Source organism: Heterodontus francisci, chromosome 6, assembly GCF_036365525.1.
Source record: "Heterodontus francisci isolate sHetFra1 chromosome 6, sHetFra1.hap1, whole genome shotgun sequence".
NCBI lineage: Eukaryota > Metazoa > Chordata > Chondrichthyes > Heterodontiformes > Heterodontidae > Heterodontus > Heterodontus francisci.
This window is the reverse complement of record NC_090376.1, coordinates 92,478,180-92,492,261: the sequence shown is the minus strand read 5'-3', so window position 1 is coordinate 92,492,261 and position 14,082 is coordinate 92,478,180. Positions and strand designations below refer to the sequence as shown.

General features: G+C 46.4%; 1 protein-coding gene across 3 annotated transcripts in view; it reads right to left on the bottom strand.

Annotated features, from left to right (window-relative positions):
• arhgap42a (Rho GTPase activating protein 42a) overlaps nt 1-14,082 on the bottom strand; it is a 503,828-nt gene that overhangs the window by 19,735 nt on the left and 470,011 nt on the right. For all 3 annotated transcript variants that reach the window (XM_068034054.1, XM_068034055.1, XM_068034056.1), the window contains 3 exons: nt 9,959-10,342; nt 9,710-9,872; nt 2,521-2,583 (listed from right to left, as the gene is read on the bottom strand). In XM_068034054.1, coding sequence (XP_067890155.1) covers nt 2,521-2,583; nt 9,710-9,872; nt 9,959-10,342 — 610 coding nt within the window. The remainder of the gene's footprint in view (nt 1-2,520; nt 2,584-9,709; nt 9,873-9,958; nt 10,343-14,082) is intronic.

The following is a 14,082-nucleotide window of genomic DNA, read 5'->3' as shown; positions in this document are numbered from 1 at the left end:
CTGTTCTGGTGGTCCACCACTGGACCTGGACAGAGGCCTCTGCAATATCGGCATTGGCCACTGCTCCCGGTGGCGCTACTGATACTGCTGAGCTGCCTGCCCTCTGACTGGCAGCTCTTGCAGGTAGGACTCCGTTCCTTTGAAGACTTTAAAGGGATGGAATCCCGCCTTCTGAAACTTCAATTGAAAAAGACTGGAGGATCGCTGTGGGGGGCCGAGAAAATGCAGAAGCGGGGTTTCCCCTGCCTTTTCAGGCCAGCGCCGGGGAGCACCGCCTCCTGCACAAAATCCATCCCACTGTTTTTTTTATTCATTTGGGGGATGTGGGCGTTGCTGGCTAGGCTAGTATTTATTGCCCATCCCTAATTGTCCTTGAGAAGGTGGTGGTGAGCTGCCTTCTTGAACTGCTGCAGTCCTTGGGGCATAGGTACACCCACAGTGCTGTTAGGAAGGGAGTTCCAGGATTTTGATCCAGTGACAGTGAAGAAACTGCAATATAGTTCCCAGTTAGGATGGTGTGTAGCTTGGAGGAGAACTTGCAGGTGGTGGTGCTCCCATGCATCTGCTGCCCCATGTCCTTCTAGGTGGTAGAGGTCATGGGTTTGGAAGGTGCTGTTGAAGAAGTCTTGATGAGTTGCTGCAATGCATCTTGTAGATGGTACACATTGCTGCAACTGTGCATCAGTGGTTTGTTTTTTTAAGTGCCTTTGTTCTCACTTAAAAATGTAAAAATCAGTCTCTATATACTTAATATGCCTCCATTGGATCAAAAATCATGCAAACATTTTCCTTATGTTGATGGCATTAGAAACGATTATATAAATAATACACTATTCATCTTTGCGTCAGTTATGAACATCAATCCTAATATTACTGAGTTGAAATGCAGAGCCTATCTACATTGGGCGAACCTTAGCTGTGAGTTGGCCATTCTGCATGAGCAAGCTGCAAGCAAAGGTGAGTTTCAAACTAAAATTTGGTATATCCACCTCTGAGTGGTAATTCATCACATTTTTGTAAGATTGTTTATCTGACAGCTTATTTATTTAGAAAAATATGCTATCAGTTGTCAGCAATGAAAATGCATTACATATGAGATCAAACATACTTGCTGTTTGCCCAGTCCCACTAATTAACTGGAGTATAATCTAAGAAGCAGTTAGCAACTGATTTTATTCAGTTTATAGACAGTGGGTTTGAAATTGCTGGACGTACTGCAGGTCAGGACTTCCAGTTGCCATTGTGCCTGGAGGTGACTCTATCCCAAAGTGAAAGATGAGAATGCTTAAATAGCGAGCGCATATGACCTGCACCTGTAGAGGGCTATCAAAAGCATTTGTCTTAATTATTCAGTAGAAAATCCTACTCTGATGGAGTCAGGTCACAGCTCTTAACAGCATGAAGATGTGACTGAAAAAGGGAAGAGAAGGGGAGAAGGATGGGGTAAACTGAATACAAGGACAGAGGGAATAAATTAGAAGCTGCAATCAGTGCTTCAGTTTGGGAGTTATTAAAGTCACAGAGGTATACAGCTCAGAAACAGGCCCTTCCGCCCAACGCGTCTGTGCCAACCATCAAGCACCCATCCAATCTAATCCCATTTTCCCGCACTTGGCCCATATTGGAAAGGAGTGGGAAGGGAGACTGCCAGCAATAACAGGGAGCAAAATAAATTAATGGTAACATGCACTATGGCAAATAGTGCCAGCTTGAATGATGGCGGGGGTGGGGGGGGGGGGGCAGGTGGGGGGAGGTGACAGTAAAGAGAAAATAGTGCTAGCTTGAATGTCGGCTAGAAGTACAGTTCCAGCTTGAAATTGGTTGGAGGGAGAGGTGTGTCAGATTAAATTGATGTGGCAGTGGTTGGGGAGGGGAGAATGGGGAGAGAGAAAAATGTTAGTTTAAACCAGGAGGACTGGAGGATCAGAATATCTTTGTTAAAAGGTGGGGAGTTGGATAAATTAGTGTTTCTGTAACTGGGTCCAGAGGGGTTAAGGTGCCTCTATGAATTGGGGTTGGGGGGGTGGGGGCGGAGAGGAGATAACTGGATGTAGGAGAATGAATGTTGAGGTAATGATATGGTTGGACTGTTGAAATTCCAAGCTTTTTCTTTTTTTATATTAAAAATCTATTAATTGTGAAGTATAAAAGTGCTTAAAATTCACTAAAAAGTATTAACTTAAATTTTAAATTCAAACTTTTCCAATGGAAAAGACCTCAGGCCTCCCTTGAACCATAGCACCAATATTGTGCCGAAAAGTAGTTTAATAAGGAGTCATACGATTAACTATGGTGATAGCATGCAAGCAAGAGAACCTCAATTATTCCATTTGAACGTTAGATAATGACAATAATCATTAATTGTTCACAGGGATGTTACCTGGCTATTCATGGAAATGACTTATTGCTTCAATAGACTCATGATAAGTGGCAGCAATAACTTACATTTCTGGTTCAAAGTACAAATGTTAAAAATGTGATAGAAATAAGGACTTAGAACATATAAAGTTAGGTTCTTACCGTCTGGAGGAAATTTGCTTAGGAGTGCCAATATTTTCAAACAACTGAGCTCTGGATGCAACCCTGGAGAGGGGCGGTGAATAATTGAACAAATCAAGATAATTGGAAAGGATGGTCTTTTGATATTACTAATTTCATCACAATTCATCCTTTTTATATAATGTGAATACATTGAAGTCAATCTTAACTATAAAAAGTAGACACATTCCTTGAACTATGTGGATCAATAATATTTACTACTGTCTAATAAATAGAATAATCTGAAGAAAAGCTTGGTCAGTACTTTCTGTAATTCCCTATCATTTATTTTAAAAAGTACATCTACCTATTAGAAGACCTCATTATATTTTCACCTTGCATGGAGATCTACTACTTTCTCTCTTGATTCTTCCCGTCAAAACCCATTGCTCCTCCAGCCAGCCCATCCCTCTTCAGCCCCTCAACCTGAGAGCGTTTATATGTCAGAACGAACTGTGAACTTAAGCAATTGTTGAGGAATGTGTGGAGGCCACACCTATAACCCATGTCACTGAATGGGATTAGAAGGATGAAAATATGCTATTAAAACCGCTACATTCATCAATGGTAGGAAATTATATAGTATTTTGTTCAAAGATTTTATCCTCCCTGGCTCATGATTTTTTTCTTGATTTCATTTTTGACATTCATTCAGCTGGTTTTGGAAGACTGAGGCCAGTATCTGCTTATCTTTAATTTGTATTTTTGTCAGTTCAAGAAGTACCAAATGAATGCCAGTCACTTCATTGTGACACCTACCACTTCGGACAGTATATTTTCATGGGATACACAAAATGGGATGTACAGAGACAATTTGTCCCTCAACATATGGGTACTTTTATAAAAGGCTGCGTTTGCCAACAACACAACCACTAGGTGGCGCTGCGCTCGCACACGCACAATTGCAACCTGTTCCACTAAAACATCACAGTCTGGCAGCACACAATGGCCGGAGAGAGCGGGGGGGGGCGGGCGGGTAGGGAGGGCGTGGCCAGACAGGGCGGGCAGGCGGTGGGGGGGGGGGGGGGGGTGCCCGGAGAGAGTGGGGGGGGGGGGGGGGGAAGAGATGGTGGGGGGGGGGTGGGGAAGAGAGAGGGGGGGAAGAGAGAGGGGCGGAAAGAGAGGGGCGGAAAGAGAGGGGCGGAAAGAGAGGGGCGGAAAGAGAGGGGCGGAAAGAGAGGGGCGGAAAGAGAGGGGCGGAAAGAGAGGGGCGGAAAGAGAGGGGGGGGGAAGAGAGGGGGGGAAAGAGAGGGGGGGGAAAAGAGGGGGGGGAAAAGAGGGGGGGGAAAAGAGAGCGGCCGGGGGTAAGAGAGCGGGCGAGGGGGCAAGAAAGCGAGCGAGGGGGCAAGAAAGCGGGCGAGGGGGCAAGAAAGCGGGCGAGGGGGGGAAGAAAGCGGGCGAGGGGGGGAAGAAAGCGGGCGAGGGGGGGAAGAAAGCGGGCGAGGGGGGAAGAAAGCGGGCGAGGGGGGAAGAAAGCGGGCGAGGGGGGAAGAAAGCGGGCGAGGGGGGAAGAAAGCGGGCGAGGGGGGAAGAAAGCGGGCGAGGGGGGAAGAAAGCGGGCGAGGGGGCAAGAAAGCGGGCGAGGGGGGGAAGAAAGCGGGCGAGGGGGGGAAGAAAGCGGGCGAGGGGGGGAAGAAAGCGGGCGAGGGGGGGAAGAAAGCGGGCGAGGGGGGAAGAAAGCGGGCGAGGGGGGAAGAAAGCGGGCGAGGGGGGAAGAAAGCGGGCGAGGGGGGAAGAAAGCGGGCGAGGGGGGAAGAAAGCGGGCGAGGGGGGAAGAAAGCGGGCGAGGGGGGAAGAAAGCGGGCGAGGGGGGAAGAAAGCGGGCGGGAGGGTGTGGGGGGAGAGAGAGAGCGGCCGAGTGGGGGGAGGGGAGGGGGGGTGGGGGAGAGGAGAGGGGGGAAAGCAGCCGGAGAGATCAGGGGTGTGGGGGAGGAAGCGGGGAGAGAGCAGGCGGGAGGGGGGAAGCAGGGAGGTGGGGGGGGGAGGGTTTGAGACAGCAGGTGGGTTGGGGGGGAGGAGGAGAGTGCACCCGCTGCCACCAAGGTCTTCGGCCATTCTGTCCCCGCGTTACGCGATGACGTCAGCTGCGCATGTGGCAAGCAGTCCTGGTAATGCGGAATGCAGCGCATGCGCAGACAGCAGGAACCCATTTGCACATATGTGGAGCTTGGCGCAGTCTGATGACATTAGTGGCCGGCTGCATTGTCAAGAATCACTTTGTTTTTAAAAATAAGAACACAGACCCAAGGCAACCAAATTGTGACAAATTAGTAAATTGCTTCCCTAACAATTAAATATAAAATAAGAATAGATAATGCTGCAAATGTAAAAGTTAAATTTATTTAGTGGCACAGCATGCCCTCAGAGTGTCCTAATGTTCTTCATAATCAGTGAATTGTTTTTTGAAGTGTAGTCACTATTGTTACATCGATAAACATGGCAGAATATCTGTCACTTATGGACCTGCTCCAGCCGCCGCTGGTATTTTACCAGCCGATTGTCCCCCACGAGGCACCAGACCCTCAACTTGTTTCTGCGGCCAGCGGCCCTCTTGCTGCTGAAGCTGGCTGCAGTCCCAGCAGTGGCCACTGTTCCCGGTAGCGCTGCTGGGCCTGAGAGCTGCTGGCCTGCTGATTGGCTGGCAGCTCTTGGAGGCAGACTCTCCAGCCTCAGAGGGACGGAAGTCCCAATTCAGTGCCTGGGGAACGTAAAATCCTGGCATGGCTCCCCAGGCCCAGCAGAGATGGGCTCACCCCGCCTTTCTGGCCAGTGGGCGGGGCCTCCTGCCCAACGTAAATTTCCGGCCTCTGTGTCCAGAAAGTCCCACAAATAGCAAATGTGATGGTTTATCATTTGGTTTTTAGTGCTTTCAAGTGAGGGAGGAAGAATCAGCCTAAATTATGTGCTCAAGTCTTAGAATGGGGTTCAAATCTACAAACTTCTGACTCAGAGGTGAGAACGATGCAAAATATACCAAGCTAACTTGGCTAATTCAGATCAATTTGAGCTTGGAGTACATGCCAGTTTTGATCACTATCACTTTTTTCAGAGTAGTAACATTGAAAATAAATTAAAGAATTACAATAATCTTAATCCTAGTTTTCAAATGTCTACCAGGGCCTCACCCCTCCCTATCTCTGTAACCTCCTCCATCCCTACAACCATTCAGATCTCTGCACTCCACCAATTCTGGCCTCTTGAGCATTCACAATTTTCATCGCTCCACCATTGGCAGGGTGCCTTCAGCTGCCTAGCCTCTGAGCTCCAGAATTCCCTCCCTGAACTTCTCCGTCTAACCCCTCCTTTAAGACACTTTTTGAAACTTATCTCCTTGAGCAAGCTTTAGGTCACCTGTTCCAATATCTTATGTGGCTTGGTGTCAAATTTTGTTTGATAATGGTCCTGTGAAGCGTCTTGCGACATTTTATTACGGTAAATGTGCTGGATAAATGCGAGTTGTTATATACAGTGAAACCTATAAATTAGGGACTCCTATAAGGCTTGTATGAGGTGTCATTTATTTGCAGGTGTCCTTATTTTCAGAATGGTCACTGTATGTACAGTAAACCAGAAGAGTAAAATATTCTGGAATTGACTGTATCTCCTGCAGCACTCCTTCTTTCTTTCACTCTCATTTGGAATTGTGCCCAATTCTGGAGTCCTGCCAGTGGGATGTAATTTCAGTTCATTTCTATTTGTTGGGTTTCCTAGTTTCTTGCCATCCCATAGTCCTTTTCCTCTGAGGGAGGGATGCTCCAATCCTGGGATCTGCTATGTTAGCAGCCTGCACAAGGTGGAGTGGCTGATGGAAGACCAGAGTGCCTGGTAGATCCCAGCCAAATTAGGAGGGATTAATGTCCTGCAGAACCCTATCCAGGAATTCCTTCCTCCGTTTGCTGCAGTTGCTCATGCTTGAAGTGCTCGGGTTGGGTAGGGGGATGTTAGCAACTCATCAGTAGCTGATGCACTGGTGGAATAGGGTTGCTACCTCTGGTTGGAGGCTTTCCAGGAGGTTCGTTCATGTGATGTCTGACCATGTGAATCTACAAATATTATTAGATTTACTTTATAAAGATTGGGACCCCTGTGGTTGAGAACCTTTATTTGTGATTTCGAACCAGAAGCTGTTGTGTGAAAAGTTCCAAGAACCAGGCCATCTGAGGGCAGGGAAAAGGGAAAAAGATAGTCTCCATCTTCCCCCAAGCCCCCATTCCCCAGTCTCCCTCTCCCCGAACTCCAGTCTGTGATTTCAGGCTCCTCCCCTGAAGTCCGACTCTCCCCCACTCCGCCCTCAATCGGCAGCTCCCACATTCTGCGTAATGTGAACCTCTTTACCCAGCATCAATAGTGGCAGCGAAACCCCCTCTATCCCTGTGATAGAGCCGTACAAGCATTCAATCACAGAGAAAAAGGAGTTTCTCTGCCACTATGCTTGCTGGGTAAAGTGATCTCCATTACACAAAAAGTGGAAACTACCACTGGGGTGGGGGGAGGGGGGGAGGTGGGGAGAATTGGGAATCTGCCTCGCACTTATCTGCTTGTTCTGTGTTTTAAGTTGTAAACTAATGTAGTGCATTGAAGGCTATCTATAATTTGTAATTTATTTATTCATTGGAGGTCAAGGGACTCAGAAGAGGACTTTGATGTGATGGCATACAGGAGAATGCTGATGAGAATGCATACCGAGATACTTGATCTATTGGCAAGCCTGCCAGACAGCCTACTCTCACTGTCAAGGAGCATGAGGCATCCAGCGTCAACGTGGCACAGGGTATCACACAAAGCTTGGAGCTCATCCTTTCCAGCGTGGAAGTGGTGGCCAATTCTATGACTGTACTCGCAGAACCAGCCATGATGCGCGTCGGTTGCTGCTGTGTCAGCTTCCATTGCAGCAAAGGCAGAAGCCACCCAATGTCTCACTGCTGCAGTGGAAGCTCAAACGGAGATCATGACACCCATGTAGGCTCAAACTGCTACCATCATGGTTGTGCATCTCAATGTTCAAAAGGGGCACGCAGGCTCTCGCAGCAGTCCAGCAATGTGTCCTCCAACAGATTATTAGGACTGCTGAGGCGCGCCCCAGGGATGTGGTAGCAGTACCATGGTGTACAACCCTATTGTCCTCTCTCAGGATGGCAGTATTGGTGCTCCCACCACTGCACTCTGCAAGTACCCTTATTGGTGCCTCTCAGCCAGTCAGCCAAGACTGCTGCTATCCACGCTGAGGTAGTGCAGCCTGAAGCCAGGTCCTGAAGGTCCAGAGTTGCTTGCAAAGCCATCTGTATTATCCTGCCAGTGAAAGTCAGCTGCCTTCCACCAGCCATGCTGCAGACACTGGGGTAACATTGCATAGCAGCACTAGGCCAAGCAAAAGCACCTACAAGACAGGCACTAAGGGAAGGCACAAGAGAAAATAGTAGTGTTGGAAGTGTTTTTGGATAAAAATGTTATGGAAAAGTTTGTGTTGGTTTCTTTTATCCAAAAGGATGGTCCGAAGGGGTGTCCCAAATGGAAAGGAAGGTGGGGAATAGTGGAGCCATGGTGGTGTAGGAAAGCGGAGTGTAAGTAGGCATTGCGGGATAGCCCATCTGTAGCGAAAGGGCCCTGGATGCCTCCCTGTCTTCTCTTCCTCCTCCTCCTGAGGTACCTGCAGATACCTGGTGCCAATGGCTGCACACTCATGATGGTGATGTTGTGAAGGACACAGCAGACCAGCATAAACTTTGATACATGCTCTGGAAGGTATAGTAGGGCTCCCCACTCCCCGAGCGGTCCAGGTATCAGAACTGTTGCTTAAGCACACCGACAGTCTGCTCCATGATGTCTCTGGTGGCAGAATGGCTTTCATTGTGTGGCTGCTGTCCTCATATGATTAGAAGGTGGACGGGGGAGGTCATCAGCCATGTGTAGAAGGCATATCCCTCAATTCCAAGCAGCCACCCACAGGTTCTTCTTGGTGACTTGGCGAGACAGTGGGAACAGCAGACTGCCTCAGGATGAAGGCATTGTGGCTGTTGCCAGGTTAGTGGGTATTCACCAACATGATGGTTTGTACTTGGCTACACACCAACTGCACATTAATGGAGTCGTAGCCCTTCCAGTTCCTCTCACCAATGGCACAGAGGATCCGCAGAACTACATGTATGCAGTCCATTGCTCCCTGCACCATTGGGAATCTCACTATCCTGGCAAACCCACCTTCCCGCTCATTCTGTTTCTCTCTGCTTAGACAGAAAATTATGAATTTATTTCTCCTCACAGACAGGGCCTCCATCATCTCCCTGATGCAGCAATGGGCAATGTACTGGATGACATTCACTATGTCACCTGCACGAACATGGCAAATGATCCAGTCGTATAGATGTTTAAAACACCAGTAATATTGACGGCCGCTGGCAGCACCAACCTCGCCCTGGTGTGAAGCTGCAGGTCCTGTTGAAGGAGGAGGCACAGTTCTGTGACCAACTCCTGTTGAATCCGAGGTGTCTCAGGCATTGCTCCTGGGTGAGACGGAGGTTGTACAAGTACTCCCTGGAAAGCCATGGTGAGTAGTGCCTTCTGTTAAGAGCCCTTCTCTTCCTCCCTCTGTGCAGAGCTTCCCCTTTTTTGCAGCCTCTGCTCCATCTGTCTGTCATCTTGCAGACCTAGAAGCACTGCAACTACAACCCCCATATCTGCTGCAGGCTTGATGTGGATAAGTGACCAACTCCTCTGCACTACCTGTATGGATGTATCAAACTCACCATAACACCTTCAAAAACAATCTACAGTACTTATACAAACTTTGCTCTAGTAGAAGTCAAAAGCACCTCACCTGAAAGTTGGATGCCTGTCCCTTTAAATAGCACTAGGTGGGGGGGTTGGGGGGGGCTTTTTCAGCTGTGATTGAATAGCACAGGTGTTCAGTGAACTGCACATTACAAGTTTCAAAACTGTATCGAATCATGATCTGAGCACTACTGATGATTCTGGTATACATGTGGCACATCCGAGCTACTGCCCTTCTCAGCTTGGGGTGCCATGCAGGCTGTGCCAGAAGTGCTATGCACGCTGTTTTGTGAAATTGTGCGTGTGCAGCATTATGGAGCCCAATTTCATGGCCAAAGTGTGCATCAGTAGTGATTCTTTGCACTTGACACTGCAAAGGATCTTTCACAAAAATAGTACTTACACTGATCCAGGTTTCTGATAGCCATTACTTGTTGATGTGTCTAGTCTTCGTCTAATCGTCATCTTTGGAGGAAGTGCTGGGTTGGATGAAGTTTTAGGTGTATCTTTTAAATCCATTGAAGAAAGATTCTGAACAGAACTGCTAAAAGTTCTGGTATTAGTACCTGGAAAGAATTTAGGAAAAACCCTTAACATTTTTTAACTTCACAATTAGCAATTTTAACCATTAAAAAACTACTTGTGAACCTACCATCTGTTGTAGGGAGAGAAGTTAGGGAAGTAGTTATTGATCTTTTAAGCCCAGTATATTTATAGGATCCCTCACTGCACAGATTTAATGGCTGAGATGTGTTTCCTGCATTAATAACAGACAACAGACTCTGAGAATCTGACTGACCATCTGTTTTAACAGTATCTTCACTGGAGCTTGATTCTGGGCTAGTGGTCCAGACGATTGTGCCCTTTTGTCCGGGCAATGAGGCAGGTGCTGACACCCATGGTATCCCACTATCTATTTCCCTTTGCAAATGAGAGGAGCCGGTTTTAGAGGAACTGTTTAGCTCTGATGAATGAGAGGACAATGATTCTATGCTTCCCATTGGTGTACTGTCTGGGCTGCTGCTGAAAGCGTCACCTGAAAAAAATGAACAAGTATGAGAATATGTACAGTATGACAAATTCCATCACAGAAAATGCAAAAACATCAATACTGCTGACATATGTGACTTTTAATTGCAAATATATGATCAGCACTGTGAGCCATAAAGCATAAGAATCTTCTTCTCTAAGTGCTCTGAAGAACTTTGTCACACTTTTTATTCTTAAGAATTGGAAATGCTCCCCATATAAGTTAAAAATAATTTTACAAACAAGTGAAGAGGGTATATCACTTATCATATTATCTGAACATTTTTGACAAAGTTAACAGTGAAGTCCACTGTGCAATATTTTGATTGATTCAATAAAACACTAAATGTGAAGCAATTCATAGTCTTTTCAGTAGTACAAATATTCCCATGGAACCTACTGTAGGAAATAGTCACTTGGTAAAGCAAAATAAAAATATATTGACAGACAGGCCGGCGTAGACACGATGGGCCAAGTGGTCTCTTTCTGTGCCGTATACTTTCTATAATTCTATTGTTATGGGACTGCTTCCATTTCTTTTGTAAAATATGTCTTGAAGAACTTATAGTTGAATTCTGGACATTGAGTCATATGGAGATTGCTGAACTTTGTGGTCTAAAAAATAAAAAGGAAGGTCAACAGAAGGTTGGCTGGTGGGCAGGTCTTACTGGAAAGCATCTGTTTACAAATAGCCCAGCAGGGGGTCGTGCTCGTGACTCTGATAGGATGCTTGCAAGCGAATGACAGGTCTTTTTGAACAGTTACAAAAGCCAGTTGGTTTGGATAAAAACAGAAGGAAGGAGTTGCTGTGTGCCTGTCAGGAGAAGACAGTGATATCTTTCTCTCTTTGAAGAATCCCTGTATCTTTAAAGAATTCCTGGATCAAGTTCCGAAGAAAGGTCACTGACCCGAAACGTTAACTCTGCTTCTCTCTCCACAGATGCTGCCAGACCTGCTGAGTATTTCCAGCATTTCTTGTTTTTATTTCAAATGATGGAGTAGGTTTCGAGATTGTATTTCTTCTAACCTAAATAAAAGCAACACATTCTTGGCAGATTTTCTCCAAGTGCTGTGTGTGTATCATTAAACTTTTAACTTTGGTGCATTTTAATCTAGGTTTGGGAGAGTCCTTAATAATCGCTTTCCTCATCTGTGGTCACAAATGTGAATCTAGGATGGTGTGTTGCCTCCCTGGTGCCAAGGTGAAGGATGTCACTGAGCGGCTGCAGAGCATCCTGAGTGGGAAGGGTGAACTGCCAGCAGTCATGGTCCATGTTGGTACCAATGACATAGGCAGAAAGAGGGATATGGTTCTGCAGAAAGAATTTACTGAGCTAGGTAAGAAATTAGCAAGCAGGACCTCAAAAGTCGTCATCTCCAGATTACTCCCTGTGCCATGCGCAAGTGAGTACAGGAATAGAAGGATAAATGAATACGTGGCTGGAAAGTTGGTGCAGGTGCTTTAGATTCTTGGGACATTGGGATCAGCTCTGGGGGAGATGGGACCTGTACAGTCTGGACTGAGTGCCTTGCAGGATGTTTTGCTGGTGCTGTTGGGAAGGGCTAAAATGAGTTTGGCAGGGGGAATGGGGACCTGAGGGTAGACTCAGTTGGGACAAAATCAGAAATGAAAATGGAAGGCAGAAAATTAGTGGATGAGTCTGGAAGGCGGAGGAAACAAAGATTAGGAAATAAAAAAAAGTTTGGCAATGCTCAAGGGTATCTATTTCAATGCAAGCAGTATAGCAAATAAAACACAGATGAGCTGAGGGCACAGATAGACACATGGTAGTATGATATCATAGCTATTACAGAAACATGGCCGAAGGCGGGACAGGCATGGCAGCGCAACATTCCTAGTTACGCGGTTTTCAGATGCGATAAAGAGGGGGATCACAAAGGAGCGGGGTGGCAATTTTGGTCAAAGAAACAATTACAGCTGTGAGGAGCGATGATATGTTCGAAGATTCATCAAATGAGGCCATATGGATTGAGCTAAGGAACAAAAAGGGGCAATCACGCTGCTGGTAGTGACCCCCAAACAGACAGAGGGAGATCGAAGAGCAGATCTGTCGGCAAATCTCTGAGAAGTGCAAAAACAATAGGGCAGTAATAGTAGGGGATTTTCAGTACCCCAATATTAACTGGGATAGTTTTAGTGTGAAAGGAATTGAGGGAGCAAAATTTTTCAGGTGCATTCAGGAGAAATTTTTTTAGCCAGTATGTAGCAAGTCCAACTAAGTTTTACACTTAGTTTTAGGTAATGAAGCTGGGCAGCTGGAAGGAGTGGCAGTGGGAGAGCATTTTGGTGGTAGTGATCATAATTCAGTTAGTTTTAACATAATTATGGAAAAAGACAAGCATAGAACAGGAGTTCGGAGTTTTCAATTGGGGCAAAGCCAATTTTACTAAGCTGAGGAGTGATTTAGCGAAAGTAGACTGGAAACAGCTACTTGAAGGTAAATCAATGTCAGAGCAGTGGGAGGCAAAGAAAAAGGGTGGAACGGCCAAATCTAGAGCCCCATGGATGTCAAGGAGCTTATGCAGTAAGATAAGGCAGAAAAGGAAAGCTTATGTCCGACATCGAGAACTCAATACTACAGAAAGCAGTGAGGAGTATAGTAAGTGGAGGGATGAAATCCAAAAGGAAATTAGGAAAGCAAAGAGAGGGCATGAAAGAAGGCAACATCAAGGTGAACCCGAAGATGTTTTATCAATACATTAAGAGTAAGAGGATAACGAAGGAAAGAATAGGGCCATAAAAGGCCAAAAAGGTAACCTATGTGTAGGGACGGAAATTGTTGGTATGGTTCTGAATGAATACTTTGCGTCTGTCTTCACAAAAGAGAGGGACAATGCAGATATTGTAGTAAAAGAAGAGCGGTGTGAAGTATTGGATGTGATCATACATTGGGAGAGAGGAAGTATTAATGGGATTAGCAACCTTGAAAGTGGATAAATCACCTGGGCTGGATGAAATTTACCCCAGGCTGTTAAAAGAAGCCAGACAGGTAATAGTGGAGGGTCTGTCCATCATTTACCAATCCTCACTGGATATGGTGCCGGAGGATTGGAGGACTGCTAGCATTGTACCTTTGTTTAAAAAGGGAGCGAGGGATAGACTGAATAATTACAGGCCAGTCAGTCTAACCTCAGTAGTGGGCAAATTATTAGAATCAATTCTGAGAGACAGGATAAACTGCCATTTAGAAGGGCATGGATTCATCAGGGATAGACAGCATGGATTTGTTAAGGGAAGATCGGGCTTAATTTTATGAGCGCATCGCAAATCGCGGCGGCATGCTTTGAAGTTGGCGGTCTGCCCACGCGGATGCGCCATCGCTGAGCCCCTGCAATATTACGCGCGGGGGTCCATTGAAATGGAGGGGGCGGAACAACCGCAGTGCAGGCGCCATTTTTAAAGGGCTTCAAGCCCTTCACTAGTATTTGCATTTTTGAAGGGAATAAACGTTCAAAATTAAAGTTAAATATGTAATAACATTTTCGCTCCCTGCACTTACAATCCCAAAGATGAACTGATTCATTAATTTCCAATTCCCTCTGCCAAAAACTTTTATGCAGATTCCTACCTTCCCCCGCAACCGCCCCCCCCCCCCCCCCGCCCCCCACCATGCGAGAGTTTTGGCTGGCGGCCGGAATATCGGTGTAGGATGGCCGTAGTGACCAGGTAGGTTTATTTGCATGCTTTTTAATTAATTTTAATATTAAAATGAAGGCCCCATTGCC